Raw genomic sequence first — 17,218 nt, 5'->3', positions numbered from 1 at the left:
ACACCGTCTGCTGAGATGCTCGAGGTACCATTAAAAACTCATGTTTATTCATGACAAACCTCACAATGCTGCACAGTGATTGGTGGAGAGGGGAAGAATCTGCGTGAGGAGGGCGTAGCCTAGAGTCCTATCCTCTACCTGTAGACTGACTCCTGCACTACGACACCATATTAGCTCTTATTACTGACCTATTAGAAATATGTGTCAGTTTATGTTTAAGCACAACACTGAATCCCAAGACTGCTTTAAAATGAAGTACCATATCATCAGAACTAATTGTTTAAGTTTAAACAAAACGGCCAGTAGTAGAGAAAAAATAGGTTTCCTGTGAGTATGTTTATATCCTGTTTTGTCCTATATTGTATTAACATTTTAAAATATTCTCTTTCGTGTACAGCATGTATTTCATAAAATGTTAAATAGTGTATTTAAATTCCTTATGCACAATCCCTCGCCAATGAGAACATTTATATGAATATTCATATGAAGAGCACGCTGGAGAGGGCGCCAGGCCTTCACAGTGTGACACACACTCACACATTCATTCACACACTCACACCTATGGACATTTTTGAGTAGGCAATCCACCTACCAACGTGTTTTTGGACCGTGGGAGGAACAGGAGCTGTTAAATGAATGGATGAATTTTAAAAAATGAATACTAATAATAATAAATAATGGGGCATGCATGAGTTAAACATGGATTAGTTGGGTTCCAGATGGGCTGCGTATATGGGCACTATAATAGTGTATTAGCTGTGTAGTATACGTTGTGTTCCTGAGCGGAAGTGCAGTGGTTCCCCTGTACAGCAGGCGGCGCTAGGTAATGAACTGAACGCTGATGGAAGGCGTCATTTTCAAACATCTATAACCGTTTGTTGTTGTCCTGGTGCTGTGGAAAACGTCTCGTCAACTGAGGGTCTGTGTTTAGTCTCATAAAATTATGAAGGTTTAATGTCAAGAAGCCATAACCTAACATTAACGTTAGTTAGTTTGATTCCAGACCTCTGTCTATCTTCTCTAATAAGAAATGAACGTTAAAACCTTGTGTTTAGCTTCGTTGGGCACTGTTTTTCCTAACAACCGACCAGTAGAAATGTACTAAAGATACTACTTTCTGATTACGTACTCTGTAATTAACTACATTTTACTGCTATATTTCTAATGTCACTTAGATAACGTTTAAGCTGTTAGTGTGTATCTTCATATGCTGCTGATGCTTTGGGGAAGCTAGATACACAATCATTACACACAATCAATGTCTGTCTATTTAAACCTGTTTAAATGTAAGAAAAGTAACAGTGGTCGTGCTTTTGCTAAACAGGGATAATGGAAAACCTTGACTTTTCAGAGGAAGAAATAGAGCAGCAATTAGCAGCTCTCGGCTATACAAATATACCAGAAGAGAGGCTGCGAGAATTTAAACGAGGTGGGTTTTTAAACTTAATCAGTTGACTTCTCAAACTCATCTTCTATAATTTATGGCTGTTGAAACTTTTCACTTTATTTATAGATCTTGACTTGCTGATTTCTCACGAAAAGTCAAAGAGCCAGACTTCAGCTGAGTGGATTTCTCCCAAATCTCAAAGCAGCTCGTGTAAGAGCCCTCCTGTGATCACCAAAGAAAAAGGTTTGACGCTGCTGGTTTAAAAGCATATTTTTATAATCAAATAACAAAAATATTTCTGTGTAATAGTCAGACACCACCTGTTGTTTTATTCTTTTCAGGATATAATGGCCAAGACAAACTAACTCATAAATAATAAATAAATCAGATATATTTAAATATATTGTTTGAAGTCTTCACACAATATAAATTGAAACATTGAGGAAGCCTGCATATACAGGGGTTAGACAATGAAACTGAAACACTTGTCATTTTAATGTGGGAGGTTTCATGGCTAAATTGGAGCAGCCTGGTGGCCAATATTCATTCATTGCACATTGCACCAGTAAAACCATGTGCATCCAATGGTTCAAACATTGGATCCTGAAGGCAGTGCCATGTATCAGGATGACAACCAATACACACAGCAAGACTGGTGAAAGATTGGTTTGATGAACATGAAAGTGAAGTTGAACATCTCCCATGGCCTGCACAGTCACCAGATCTAAATATTATTGAGCCACTTTGGGTGTTTTGGAGGAGCGAGTCAGAAAACGTTTTCCTCCACCAGCATCACATAGAGACCTGGCCACTATCCTGCAAGAAGAATGGCTTCAAATCCCCTTCTGACCACTGTGCAGGACTTGTATATGTCATTCCCAAGACGAATTGACGCTGTATTGGCCGCAAAAAGGAGGCCCTACACCATACTAATAAATTACTGTGGTCTAAAACCAGGTGTTTCAGTTTCATTGTATTCCTGTATTTCTTTCATATATTAGATCTGAACTTTCTTGTGCAATTGAATTATCTACATATTCTATGAACAATAATGTATACTTGAAATTAAATTGAAGGATTAACTGAAGAAACTGATGGTTGGTCTTGGAATATTGCACATTACTGCAAGTGAATTATATTTGTATCAAGTAATGCTAATGCACCCGTCATGTATTTTCTCCTCTGATTTAGTCGAGGTACACAGAACTGGCTCCAGTTACAGCTACATTTACTCTCACAATGGTGCAGCAGATCAGCAGAGACCAGTATGAACACAGCATTTTTATTAGTCATTAAATCTTCTACATATTCAGTCAATTCAAGTATTTATTCTAAGTTTATATATTTTTGTCAAGGTCATGAACTCAACTTTTCATGAAGGCTGCCATGATGTCAGTGTGGATCAAGCATCCTATGACTCTTACATAAAACACTCAGTGGCTCCCAAGTATATCAGACCTTCTACAGCTCCTAACAGACTTCAGCTGGAGGAGGCACCTTCTGAAATATACCATTCTTTACTGGGTTCCAATCAGACTGGTCAAGAACTTCATACTAATGCAAGGCCAGCTATCAAGAGAAAAGTACTTAGGTAAGATTTTTATTCTGTAAAGGATAAATGGTTTAAATAAACAAATTATTCCTCTATATGAATGTATTTATTTACATGTATAAGGATGTACCATTCATATTAGGAGACAGAGAATGGGTTGTGGAATAGCACAACCCTTCAAATGTTTCTGAAAAATTTAAAGGAAGCCTCAAGGGAAAAAAAAGATAATATATGAATGGCAGATGGAGAACAAAATGTTAAAATATTTGTGACTTATATTGCAAATCTAGAATAATGTAAATTCAATTCAGCTAAATAATTCAACCTTTTTATTTATTTATTTTTACCTCTGCCAGGAAAAATCAGGGCCAGTCTCAAGTTTGTGATGAGTCTACATACAGTGAAGACTCTGGTAAGCTTTGCAGTATCTTAGAGTGGCCCTGGAGGGCTGGTTTCCAGGACAATTTAGTGAGCTCCCTACACAAACACACACATCAGATTTGGCAAATGCCTTGAATCATGTTTGATTTAATTAAAATACCACCAAATTGTACTTCTCATTGCCTATCCAGAACTAGAAAGGAACATACCTAAGATAGACCTACAAAATTGAAATGCCGATGTCATAAATATAACCTACCACCATGTGTCACCCTTGACCTCCTGAAAAGAACTTAAGCATCAGTGGTAATCTTCTTAGAGTAACACCACCTCCCTCTCGGCCATCTGCTGAGGTTTGTTGTACTGGCTCCTTTTCCCTTTGATTCTTTCATCAAATTCATTGATACTTCAACATGTATAAAGCTTGCAACAGCTACTGGGATAATGCAAGAGACGAGGATAAAGAATCTCTGTCCTCCTCCTTTTGGACTGATCAGGAAAGTGAAGAAGAAGAGAGAGAATATTTTGTCAAGGACGACAGCAGAGATGGAAGGGATGAGAAAGAGCCGGGAATCAACATCCATGAGAATAAGGAAACGCATGTGAAGGAGGTTAATATGAATGACTGGACTGTAGGAAAGCTGAGAGAGAATGAAAATTGCTCAAAAGCTGATAAGCAGTGCTCTATAAAACAGTATACTAGGGATGAAAGTACAGAAAACCACCTGTGTGAAAAACTTAGGAATGATACTACTGAAATAAGCTCAGATAAAGAGAGCGATGAAGACAAAGAGGAGAGAGAGTGTTTTGTGAAAGATGATAGCACAGATGAAAGTAGCAAGTCAATATCTGGAAGTGGCGAATCAACTGAAGAAGAGAGTGAGGATTATGTTAAAGAAAGCAGTGACAATAAGACTGAGTCTTCAGAATCTGATCAGGAATGCTTCACAGGGGAGAAAGAAGAAAGAGAAGCTGATTATAAAGAAATGATTTATAGGCAAAAGGTCATGAGTGACAAACAACAGAGTATATCATGTGCGGAAGATGAATATGTTGGAAGTGAATATCTTTCAAGTGTAGAAGAGGAAAACAAGGAAGAATGTGATAAACATGAACATGAGGAAGATGAAGGAACTGAGAAAATGTCAGGAAGCAATGACTGCAGTGTGAATGAAGAAAGCGAAGGTGAACATGGATACCATTTTGTGAACAATGACCATATAGACAGAAGAGTAGACGAAGAGACTACAAATGTTGATTTGGAGAGTGAAGAGGAAATAGAATATTTTGTCAGTGATGCCAAACACAATTTTACAACCTGTGAAGATGAAGGTAGTCGGGTTTTTTTTAACCAAGAGGGTGTAGATAGATTGGTGCTGAAAGAAGACTGCATAGGTGAAGAACCAGAAATAAAGTCTTCAAGGCAAAGAATAGACAGACAAGAGGAAGAAGGGCACTTTCTGAATACAAATTACCATTATATAGTGTTAAATAAAAGTCTTGAAGAGAAAGAATGTGAGGAGAAGCCAGACAAGAACAAAATCACAACTTTTATGGCTGAAAACCCAACCTCTGTTGTTCAGAATAAGACATGTTCCAATAGATATTACACTGCTGAAACAGAAAGGACTGGCCAGATGAATAACAAACAAGACAAAACTAAAGAGGGCTACACTGTTCCTGAGCTAAAACGAGAGAATTCTTTTGACCAGGAAAAAAGGGCAAAAAGAAATGAAGAAATTCATGGTGAAACAGTGGCATTTAATGATAACTGTGGCAGTGTTTGCAGCCCTACATTAAGTATCTTAACTTCTGGTTATGGAACCTACAGACCAGACTCACCTAAAGATGACCTGGATGTTGCAGACTTTAGAGATGATGCCACTTTGACTGGGCTTGAAGAGGACACTGAATTCTCTAGTGCTATTTACGGTGAAGAAGACAATATTCAGTCTGTGTTTCAACACACTGTTCATTTGGAAGCTTCTGAAGAACAGATCCATTCACTATCCTTAAGAGGAAGTGATGCCTGTGAAAGTGTAGCTGTACTACACAACATCGATAACAAACAAGACACAACTGATGAAAACAGGTATGGATCCCCTAATGTACGTAAGGAAAATGACCAGATACTGCACTTGGCCTCAACTTTTGGTGGTTTTCCAGCCAAGCCAACGATCAGTGGCATTACATCCCAAGGTTTAAGTGAAGGCAACCACAGCAGTCACAGCTGGGAACCAGACATGGTACTTGAAGACTATCGTCACCCCTTTAACCTAAGACTCAGTAAAAACATGACAGTAGTGGGGCACAGAAATGAATATGGACTTTCAGGCCAAGAAACAAGGAATACAAAGAAAGCAAAGTCACAAAATTCTAAACGTGGTAGGTAACCAAGTAGCCAGTTCAAACTTGATATTTGTAGGTTAAGGTTTTTCTTATTCTAATGCCCATGTTTGAGTCCATTGATCGATCATCAACCATTAGTTCGCATATTGTGAAGTACACTCTCCCTAGCTTAGCAATTTACTTCTGCTGAAGGTCTGTATTTTTATAATCAAATGATTATGGATTATGTGGTAAAGATCTGTATTGTCCATAATTTATATTTAGTCTTAATATATCACATTCCAGCTCACAACATAGTTGCACCAGGTGTTAAAGTGTAAGGACTTATAGTTAAAGACATATTCTTTAGCATATTTGAATATAAATTACATGCTGTGTAAAAATATGCACCTATAAACATGATATACAAACTATGAGATTTAATATTAGAATAAATATAAAGCATTAATATAATTTAGTATTTCTTTTTAGCTATGAAACCTTTCAATAAATGTAGTAAAATATTGGTAAAGAATTAAACAAATTTGGAAAATATCTATATATAGCTGATACATTTATTCTTTTTATTTTATAGTAGAACCAGTAAGTGAGCTGGAAGAACGTTTAGACCAGCTGCGGGTGTCTGCTCCAAATAGGCAACATGAACTGTACTCTGAAACTGACGAGACGGGAAGCTACAGTGACAGACACAGCTCAGCAACAGAACAACTCCCCAGCGCTTTTCAGGCCTACGTCAAAGGCATGGTCAGTACCGTCAACTCATTAACTATCAAGCATTCAGCTACTGCAGGCCAGTGGTGCTGCAGTCCATTCCATAATAAACAGTGCTATTGATAGTCTTATTACACCAATTTTATTCTCTGTAGCACTTCTGGTGGTGTTTTATATTGTCGCTTTAATCTATGTTCTACAACACAGACAAGATCACACAGTGAGAGTGACATTAGACCTCGACCCAAATCCTGTGAGTTTCTATGACTCCTCTTCCTCTGTTCAACAGTGTTCTGCTACATAGTTTGTGTGCATAAACTGATTCTAGATTCATTAATGAAATTACTAAGCCTCACTTAACATATACCTCATGCTTTATTCATTCAGTTATTCGTCCCGTCATGGACCATCCACACACAAGAAACTTGAAAAAAACTGATCCTGTTGCCAAGTAAGATCATTGAGAAGCTCCCTTATGTAGAATTCTTTGAATTTCTTAAAAATAAATAAAACGTCCATATTTCTGTATTGGCCGTAAATTATTTTTGTTTTCTTTCTAATAGGTATTACCAGTACAAGCAAAACTGGGAGATGTTTAAGCCACCTGGAGAGAAAAGCAGGAAAGAGCTGCACTGGGCTATCAGGGTGAGATTACTTTGGGTTTTTGCATATTTAACACTAAACAAAGCTGGCAATATGTCATCACCTTTTGCTTTTGTTACACAATATATTATCATTATATATACTGTGTTTTCTGTCTACAGGAACAGCTCATGTATCAGCCTCCACCAGTAAGTAGCATCCTTTCACATTATATTTCATTCAATAGATTTCCTTTCATTTTAAGTTGGTGCATCTATAAAATTTTAAAATCATATAATTATTCTTACAGCCAAAGCCTCAAAGAACATACGTGCCCAACACCTACGTGGTGCCCACAGAAAAAAAACGTTCCGCCTTAAGATGGGAGATTAGACATGACTTGGCCAATGGCATAATTCCAACCAAAATAACCTACCCTTGACTTGTTTTAAGTAAATGCCTACTGCATGTTTGTCCTTGCTTTTATTTATTAATATATTTTTTCTAGCTTGTGAACTGTTTGATATTGAATAAATGACATCACTTTATGAAATAAATGTTTTTTAATATATTGGGAGTTCACGGCATGTCACTGTAAGGGTATTTGAAAGGGTACAATGGTGTGAATCGACAGTCGTGCCACAGTAATTTCTTTTCTAGAAACTTCACAGCTTCCAGAGTCAGGACCAGACATTCATGTTTCAGCATGCTGTGGACGTTCAGCCCTGAAAAGCAAGGGGACACTTTAGTGGAAAATCAAACACAACCCACCCATAGTCTCTTAAATAAACATGTTACACTTCATACAAAAATAGGAGGTAGGCCTCTTCATTTTCAGAACATTAATGAACTTACCAATAGCAGGAATGAGATTTATTGTTTTCAAGCTTTCTGTAGCTTGGAGAATGTTCTGTGGGAAGTCCTCCCCTCTAAACAAGGGGGAGCAGAATGGACATATTTGTTTAAAAAACAATTATTGTAAAAGACCTAATGTTTAAATATTGTTGATATACTTACATATCTACAATCAGGACAGAATCACCCCATTGTCTATTTTTGGCCAGGTCTTGTAGGTATTGTGGGTCAGGAGTGGGAATCTCCAAAGTGTCAACAACACGAAGATGATCCTTTGGGAAATTAGATTAAAACATACTTAGATTTGCTTGCTTCATAGTCCAATCTATAAATCCTTCTGTCATTAACTGATTTGGCTGATACAGTGACATTACAAAGGCCCAAAATAAAAAATAATAATTTAAGAGCTCACTGACAAGAAATCTCATTAGGGAAATTGAGTGGAATCTTCACTTACTTGAGCCAGTTTGGAAGTCAGTGCAACTTTCAGTCCTTGTACACGCACCTTCATAGGCAGCATGTAATAATAGCTGGTGGGACCCCTTGGGCCATGTGCAATTCCACCTGAAATTATATTATTGATGAACAGTGAATGAATCCTTTATAAAATCGTGCAGTCACTAAACCTCAGTTGTGGAATCATATTTGTTACACTACAATCTGACCTCCCCTCCATATTGGTGAGCGAATGCTTCCATGACGAGCTCGTCCACTGCCCTTCTGTTTCCAGGGCTTCCTGCCTCCACCACTGACCTCTGCTCTGCTCTTCACTTTGGCATAGCTCTAGTTTAATGAATATATTAAAAGTAATCAATCTGCATGATCATCATATACTAAGCATAGATTTTATAGTATGGTCTCTGCATATTTCTGCGAAAGTGATATGTTCATAAATATATGGACACAATTATGTGGAAATATAGTTAGCAACTCACAATTCTTTTGAAATTCCTTTGCCAGACTTCTACAGCATGAAGTATGTCCAGCCTTGGGGAAGGGGGGGGGTGTATATATAAAAAAAAAAAAAATAATTAATTTCAGATAATACCCCACCTTCCTCGTATAATAACTCTTAAAATGTGTAATCTGACTCTTTATTGAAAATTTTAATAATGAGGTCCTGCACAGCTTTGGAGGTTCTTCATTACAGAAATATACAAACACGCTAATTTAAGGATGACGATGTTATGGGTATAAGTACATTAAAAGTGCACGTGGCAATGCTTTGTGGAGATGGACATTCTATTAATTATCCCATTCAATGCAAATGTATTGCCTGAACACCAATAGATCAGTAACATCACACTTAGTTCTCCTGCTCCCATCTATATTAATGTTAGTTAGCTGTGCAACCGCAATTACACTCACCCATTTGAATTTGAATAAGTCAAAAATCTCCAAACATGAGCATGTCTTTTACAGTAGCTATTCAGTGCTAAGTTTTGTGCACCTGAGAAAATTACATAAAAAAGGATTAATATGAGCATTTCTTTTCAGAAAATATGTTGATACACATGTATCACACTAATAAATCAAAAGAGAAATTGTCCTAAAATTTTCATTACACCACATTAAGTGTCCAGTTCTTTTTTTTTTCTCAGGCAAATCACACTGTTGAAGTAAAAATAATTTCATTCATTCATTCACTATCTGTAACCGCTTATCCAGCTCAGGGTCGCGGTGAGTCCAGAGCCTACCTGGAATCATAGGGCGCAAGGTGGGAATTACAGGGCAACTCACACCTACGGACACTTTTGAGTCCGGTGTCCGCACAATGGTTCACTGTCTTGAGTCACCAATCCACCTACCAATGTGTGATTTTGGACTGTGGGAAGAAACCAGAGCACCCAAAGGAAACCCACGCTGACACAGGGAGAACACACCACACTCCTCACAGACAGGCACCCGGAGGAAACCCACGCAGACACGGGGAGAACACACCACACTCCTCACAGACAGTCACCCGGAGGAAACCCATGCAGACACGTGGAGAACACACCACACTCCTCACAGACAGTCACCCGGAGCAGGAATCGAACCCACAACCTCCAGGTCCCTAGAGCTGTGTGACTGCGACACTACCTGCTGCACCACCATGCCGCCCAGTTAAAATAATTTTCTAAATACATTTCCACAGTACTGTATATGACTGCAGGATTAACATTACCTTATAGGCACTGAAAAGACGTCAGGGTGCAGGTCGACAACACCTAATGGTTCACTGTCTTGACTTCCTAAAGACTCACACCATGTCTGAATGGGGGAAAGATGAGCAGGAATATCAGCCTCACACTGCCGCACCACTGGCAGATCTGAACCAGATGGAGAGGCTCTCTCTGAAACACATTTACATAATTATCAAGACCAATGTGCAGAGATACATCCAAGAACCACCTTTAAGCTCTCAGGGATATTTTTCTTGGAAAAAAACAAACATATGAAAAAATTGTGATGAACCTATATTGATTTTTAACAAATGACTGGAGGTGGCATAAAACCAAGAAGAAAACCCAAAACTAAAACATATGGGGTTAGGAGAGGAGCATACTTTCCCTCGGGACTCCAATCAAATTTGGTGGAAGTCGTAGATTCAACGGCAGAACAACTTCTCCAGAGAGAGAAGAGATGAGCTGCAGAATGCACAAAAATTACAGACATGAGGAGCTGAGCTGATAAAAATGCGCCATAAATATATGAACACAAAGTTACACACTATGTTGCACAAATATTGTCCACTTGATCAGTTCCAAATGTTTACAGAGGTGCACATTTTTGTTCAACAATTACAAACTGTATTTCTTCTGTTGCTCTGAACACATTTTTGGTTGGTGGACTATTCTCAGTCCATCAATGACACAGAGGGGTTTAAACGCTCCAGCTGTACGGCTGTGTCTGAGTCAAACCTACCAGCACAACACACTAACACAACAACACCACGTCAGTGTCATTACAGCGCAGTGGTCCACCACACAAATAAGTTAATACTTGCTCTGTGGCGTTTCTGACCACTGAATAACAACGTGAAAGAGGACTAACAAAGTAAGCAGAGCAACTGTCTGACTACAGTCTGAAACTAAATCTACAAAGTGCCCCTCTATGAACATTGGAGCTGATAAAAATGAAAGTATGTGTACAATATTAATGTGTTTTAAGGGGAATTAGCAATGCTAGCTAACGCCGTCCAACTCACACTGGATCCAGAGCTCATGAGCTGAACTAAAACAGGGCTGTGTTCACTTAAGCGTTTAGCGACTCCTCCACCACACACGGATAACGCAGCACGAAACATGACTAAATTTCTCACATTAACGTAAAACACACTTAAAGACTCCCCAGCATCATTTTACCGGGGAGAAGGTCGACCTGCCGCACGTCTCCGTCCCAAATATATGACGCAAGACTACGTGCGGGCAACTGAATTATACGTAACAGGACTATAAAGGCAGTTCCAAGCGCTTAGTGATTTTACTTTATAGGATTATGCTATGCTAGTTGTTGTAAGGCATTTCTTATTTCATATAATATATTCCTAGTTATTTACATTTGTTTCTGACATACGTAACATTTTTTCTTTCTGCAAATTAGGCAACTAAGGCTGCGTCTGATATTACGTCCTGTTCCCTACATAGTGCACTACGAAAGTTATGAACTTAGAAATTTCCTCACATAAACACTGCACTACTTGCACATTACGGAATGGTGCGCACATGGATTAATCCTAAACAATATTTTAAATCCTACTCAGTGTACTAATCAGGGAGCAATGATGTATTTAGCCCTCAGACTACAAGTATTTCCCATATTAATTATTAAATCACACTATATTCAACTGCCATATTGGCAAATGTAATGAAATTATAAAAATTATTAATTACACAGCAGAACGTAATTAAACAAATTCATATTATGAGTGTTTTCAAACATATGTCACCGTATTTATGTCATTATTTTAGGTCTGACATTCATTTACTACATAAATTATCAAATAAACAGATATTCTGGATGCCAGTTTATGTATAACTTCTTTTAAGTTAAAATAAGTGCAGCCACGTTGGATTCTTTCATTCATCTGTAAGCGCTTATCCAGTTCAGGGTCACAGTGGGTCCAGAGCCTACCTGGAATCATTGGGCACAAGGCAGGAATACACCCTGGAGGGGGTGCCAGTCCTTCACAGGGCAACACACACACACACGTGTGTTTGGGAGGAAACCCATGCAGACACAGAGAGAACACACCACACTCCTCACAGACAGTCACCTGGACCGGGAATCGAACCCACAAACTCCAGGCCCATGGAGCTGTGTGACTGCGACACTACCTGCAGCGCCACCGTACTGCCCTACGTTGGATTCATCTACAACTAAAAGGGCTAGCAAAATTAAACCAACATTATGTTTAAAAGTTTACAATAAATACCCTTCACAGAATATAACTTACTTTTGTAACATGGCATAAAATTTGTTATTTTAGTTGAATCTTTCTAAAATGTGTCACATTAGACACCAGACATAGGGCAGAGAAGAAACCTTAGTAGAAAAAACATGCTGCAGTTAGCACAAGTGATTGCCTTTATTTGGAAATGTTAGAAATGTTACAGCTGCATGAAATTATGCCCTTCTTTCTCAGTGAAAGGACTCTTACAAAAGGCACAGTTGTGTAATTCTTTTTAGGTGGTGATTCCTGTGATTGCATAGTGCTCAGTATTCCAGCAGACCCAAAATGATTCAAAATATAAATTAGCAAAAAATTAGAGAACAACACCTAATACACTGGAAAATGAATCCCAGTCAGAACAGACAAAAACAATCCAGAGCATGAAGTGGGTATGTAGATATGCAATCAATTATTGAGACAGCAGATGTGCCATTTGCATTTGCACCCAGTACAAAAAACAGAGAGAACAGATTATTTTTCAGTTATTTGTGGTGTGCTAATTCATATCACGGAACCTATCAGTAGGTTTCTACATTTTTTTTCAAAAAGCTTTTGTCCAAAGCTTTTATTTTGGCCACAGTTCAGTAGTCCTGAAATGCAAATACTAATGGCAAAATATTGTACAATGGCAATGAGCACATTATGATCAAAACAAAATTTCAAGTATAATCTTAAGTATTCCAATAAGAATTGTCCAGAGGATGGACTCCTCTTCCTCTATTTCTTCTTCAGAGTTTGGCTGTGTGTATTTGGGATGTCCTTGACTCCCCTCTGAAGAATAGGCATCTTTTTCAAAGGGATCGTCTGTTAAAGCAGTCTGATCATAATATACTTTCATCTCAAACTCGCTCTCCAAGTAAGAGGGGTGTCCGTAAATTCCAATGCCCACAGGTCTCACAAAGTCCCCTGGAACCACCACCACATCATATCCACAGGTGACTGACTGAAGCTTGTAGGTGTCAAAGTCCGGTCTCAGTGTCTTATCAGACACATAGAGGTCAGCGTCACCCTTGAGGCTGCGCATGTGGAGGACGATGCGTCCATCGTGGTTTAGACGCAGGTAACTATAGTTCCCAGCACCAATGTGGCCTTGAACAACGTGAAGCAGAACCCATTCCTCAGGCACTGTGACCTCCTCAGACGTCTGGAAGAACCCCTGGACCTGGGAGAGGAGTACCAGCAATGACAGGACACCAAAGCAAGGCATCATGGCCACTCCTGTCATCCAACAAAGACATCTGTGACCTGCCTGTTATAAGAAAATAATGACAACAGAAAATAAGTGCTTAAACCATATAAACAGTAACCACAGACACGCTTCATCTGTTATGACTCATTTCTCATTTATTGGGTGTTTACCTCAGATTCCTGTAACAGACTGACCAAGCTTAAATTAGTGGTCACTTTTTTCCTTCCCATTTTTAATAAACTTTTGACACACAGTAAAATTTGTGACAGTATTCATTCATTCATTGTCTGTAACCCCTCAGCGTTGTGGTGTGTCCGAATCATACCCAGAATTATTGACATTATATTTAACCTAAAATTATTGTTCAGACCAAACCATAAATCAGCAGACTATAAATAAAATGCAGTGATTTGACAAAGAAAAATACACATTAGGATACTTTTTTAATGTCTAAATTAAACAACGTGTACTTTTTGCCACTTATATTTAAGTACATAAAAGGTAGTCATAAATATTTTTACCATAATTCTTACAGTTATTTTCCATAACTTTTTAAACCAAACAGAACAGGTTCTAAATTAATTTCAAGTTCACTATGAATAAACTCTCTGAATGAGGTCTCAGACCAACACAGATGACATAGGGTAGTTTTATCAATGATCAACTACGACACCAAATAATTGCACAAGACAAATTTGTTGGGATAAACTTATGGATCCAAAAATACTGCTGCTATTTCTGTAACGACCATGAGCTGTAAATTGAGATATTACAGATCAGACCGACTGCTGAGTTTGTGGCTGATGATGAAGATAAAAATACCTCAGTGAGCTATTACAGAGCAAGTGTTTAGAAATATCTTCAGGTGTTTTAAGGACAGCTTAATGGCCTCACTGTATATAACTGTACGTTACAGAAGGCCACAGGTTGTGTGAATGTTTCCAATGCATTGCTGCGTATCTGAATAGTCTTTCCAGTAAAATGAATACATTATAACACGTTAAGAACTGCTCAGAAGACTGTGTAAAGTTGGGAGCAACTTCAAGCCAAGTGTGCTTCCAAAACGTGCCGCTAGACATTGCTTCACTGAAAGCTAGTTTAATCTGAACGGAGGAATAACCTTATGTCTCCATTTAAGGCGGTCTGCTCAGGTAAACCTTAGTGTACGCAATAATACAGCTATAATTAGCCTGTTTGGCTAACTAGCCGGGATCATATTCGTCTCGAAAATATCCAGAAAACGGGACCAGTAACCGAATAATAACAATATCAACCACTGGAAATAAAAGACAGACTTAACACCACATCCCAATCATATATTATTTCTTACCGGTGCATTGTTAAAAATGAGCCATTGCGTTTGGCGCGCTGTGAAAACATTAGCCGCTGGAGTGAAGTTCACTCTCTTTTCCACGTTTGGACAAAACCAAGTCTAACAGCGCCACCTGCAGGAGGAGCTGCAGAACTCCTCCACCACCGCCACACTGCAGCAACAACACAACACTGGTTTGGATGGATGGGGAATTAATGAAATATAGAACTTATCGAACACACAATATCAGTACAGCTCAAAGAAATGCTGTCTATACACAATCAATTTCAAATTTGATAAAAGTCTAGATTAACACACACAGCCTAGCAATAATCTGTCTTTAGTAAATGGACAAAACTCTTTCCACCATAATATATTTTGGGTGAATACAAATATATTTCAGCTGTAGCACTTAATGACAGCACAGAACGAGTGCTATTAACTAAAAGTTTTGTTATTAACCATATACCTGTACTAACATACAGTTGTATCAGTAAAAGACTGAGTGACGCTGTATCGTTCAGGCTGAAATGCAGGGTCTGAGCTTTTAAACACAGCTCCTCTCGCCCCCTGGTGGAAAGAGGAGGAACAAACGTAGCTCTCACACACTGCTTTGCTATTAAACCTCACAATTCATATTCACATGTAATAATATCTGACAGTGGAAATTAAATTATAGCCGATGGATATATAATTATAGTTTGACTGAGCTTTAAAAAAGATCATGAACTGAATGGGATTGAAATTTAAATACAACGCATCTATACTTCCTCTCACTCCCTCTCTCACTTCATGCTGTAACTTGTCTGTCCCTCTGGTGGACAGACGTGGAACTACAGCCCCGCTCCCTCTGATGCTTGGCTGTGCATTTACTAACGTCAAAGATTTTTTTTTTAACACAGCACTCCTCATAGTTTCAGAATGAAAATATTGGAAATTAGAGAAAACAGCTTTAAAGTTACAGCACGAAGTGAGAAAGGAAGTGAGAGGAAGTATAGATGCGTTGTATTTAAATTTCAATCCCATTCAGTTCATGATCTTTTTTAAAGCTCAGTCAAACTATAATTATATATCCATCGGCTATAATTTAATTTCCACTGTCAGATATTATTACATGTGAATATGAATTGTGAGGTTTAATAGCAAAGCAGTGTGAGAGAGCAACGTTTGTTCCTCCTCTGTCCTTCAGAGGGCGAGAGGAGCTGTGTTTAAAAGCTCTTTAGATCCACTCTCTCTCGTCGGGCGCGGTGGTGTGCGCTTGTAATCCTAGCTCTGGGAGGCTGAGGCTGGCGGAGCGCTTGAGCTCAGGGGTTCTGGGCTGTAGGGGACTGTGTCGATCGGGTGTCCGCACTGAGTTCGGTATCGATATGGTGCTCCCGAGGGAGCTTGGGACCACCAGGTCGTCTAAGGAGGGGTGAACCGGCCCAGGTCGGAGACGGAGCAGGTCAAAGCCCCCGTGCCGAACCGTAGTGGGATCGCGCCCGAGAACAGACCCTGCACTTCAGCCTGAACGATACAGCGTCACTCAGTCTTTTATTTTTATTTATACTTTATTAGGACATTCATATCAAAGCAGCATACTACAGCCATATTACATTAAGACAGTATTTTTTAAAGATGCAGAACAATACACACCATAAAATCCTTACAGACCAAACTTTTATAGTCAAAAAAGACCATGGTCGTTTGTCTTTTGCTCTTTTATCCACTGTTCTCAGTCTCTTCAATTCACACACAATCTGTTTAAAAACAACCTCAGCAGGAATTTTAAAACTGATTTATATTCATTTTACATCTGATCGTCCACATTTTATTATTAACTATATATAATATAAGCCAATAAATATCTCTTAATTACCTCCTTTGAGAGTGTATCATCATGTCTTTTACGGACCCTGTCTTTTAATGCCTTGTGGATAATATCACAGTTACATCATCTGTGTGTTACATGCTGCAGCAACTGAAGTAGTGCAAAGATATTAGTGTCAGGTCTGAATGGTGCAGTAGTATTGGAACATCACGTGAAGGAGTACAATAAGGTATTTTCCCCTCATAGCAAAATTATTCTGGCCCTGATCTGACGTCCAGTTCACAACACCACAGCAGACTGTTGCAGTTTGCCACATGAGGATCACACAAATGGAAATCTATAGGGCCACACATCAGGTTTGATCACTTTTCACTCACATCCTGCCACAGTCATGACATACTTTTTTTTACCAGAAGTGGACAGGGCCAGTTTTTAACCGACATATGAGCCAAATATGCATTTTTATTGTATGAGGCACTTTTGGTTCACATGAAGTTTACCAGCACCCACAGTGGGTCAGCTCTGAACCCCAGCACAGCACACAGCTCTGCTGCCTCACTATTCACTTAACAGTGAGGACCACTGCTTTTTATACAGTCCAGCCTTCTTTCAGAGCTCTGTTCTTCAGATTAGAGGACGTACCTCTTCATCATCG

The 17,218-nt window shown here is 38.8% G+C and overlaps 3 protein-coding genes across 6 annotated transcripts; 1 reads left to right on the top strand and 2 right to left on the bottom strand.

The window, feature by feature from the left end:
- Positions 1-819: 819 nt before the first annotated feature.
- On the top strand, positions 820-7,518 carry hyls1 (HYLS1 centriolar and ciliogenesis associated). 3 transcript variants are annotated; one of them, XM_066648346.1, is made up of 12 exons: positions 820-919; positions 1,325-1,429; positions 1,514-1,630; positions 2,579-2,652; positions 2,743-2,978; positions 3,296-3,351; positions 6,247-6,413; positions 6,588-6,633; positions 6,768-6,831; positions 6,944-7,025; positions 7,145-7,171; positions 7,273-7,518. In XM_066648346.1, the coding sequence occupies exons 2-12, from the start codon at positions 1,330-1,332 to the stop codon at positions 7,402-7,404; spliced, it is 1,101 nt and encodes a 366-aa protein (XP_066504443.1). In that variant the 5' UTR covers positions 820-919; positions 1,325-1,329; the 3' UTR covers positions 7,405-7,518. The 3 variants fall into 3 exon arrangements, with proteins under 3 accessions (XP_066504443.1, XP_066504441.1, XP_066504442.1); XM_066648344.1 differs by having other exon boundaries at positions 6,244-6,413; positions 7,273-7,517; XM_066648345.1 differs by lacking the exon at positions 820-919 and adding an exon at positions 944-983 and having other exon boundaries at positions 6,244-6,413; positions 7,273-7,517.
- On the bottom strand, positions 7,448-11,216 carry mrpl4 (mitochondrial ribosomal protein L4). Of its 2 annotated transcripts, none has more exons than XM_066648348.1 (9): positions 11,059-11,216; positions 10,366-10,447; positions 9,985-10,153; positions 8,753-8,804; positions 8,483-8,600; positions 8,275-8,381; positions 7,980-8,089; positions 7,818-7,891; positions 7,448-7,687 (listed from the first exon to the last, which is right to left on the bottom strand). In XM_066648348.1, the coding sequence occupies exons 1-9, from the start codon at positions 11,104-11,106 to the stop codon at positions 7,542-7,544; spliced, it is 906 nt and encodes a 301-aa protein (XP_066504445.1). In that variant the 5' UTR covers positions 11,107-11,216; the 3' UTR covers positions 7,448-7,541. The 2 variants fall into 2 exon arrangements, with proteins under 2 accessions (XP_066504445.1, XP_066504444.1); XM_066648347.1 differs by having other exon boundaries at positions 7,450-7,687; positions 11,008-11,216.
- Positions 11,217-12,377: 1,161 nt separating this feature from the next.
- Positions 12,378-14,912, bottom strand: c16h6orf120 (chromosome 16 C6orf120 homolog). Its single transcript, XM_066648141.1, has 2 exons — positions 14,772-14,912; positions 12,378-13,501 (listed from the first exon to the last, which is right to left on the bottom strand). Exon 2 carries the CDS (start codon positions 13,475-13,477, stop codon positions 12,899-12,901), a length of 579 nt encoding a protein of 192 aa, XP_066504238.1. The 5' UTR covers positions 13,478-13,501; positions 14,772-14,912; the 3' UTR covers positions 12,378-12,898.
- Positions 14,913-17,218: the final 2,306 nt, after the last annotated feature.

The sequence above is a fragment of the Hoplias malabaricus genome, chromosome 16 (assembly GCF_029633855.1).
Source record: "Hoplias malabaricus isolate fHopMal1 chromosome 16, fHopMal1.hap1, whole genome shotgun sequence".
NCBI lineage: Eukaryota > Metazoa > Chordata > Actinopteri > Characiformes > Erythrinidae > Hoplias > Hoplias malabaricus.
Note: the sequence above shows the minus strand (reverse complement) of the source record. Positions and strands in the feature narration are given on the sequence as shown.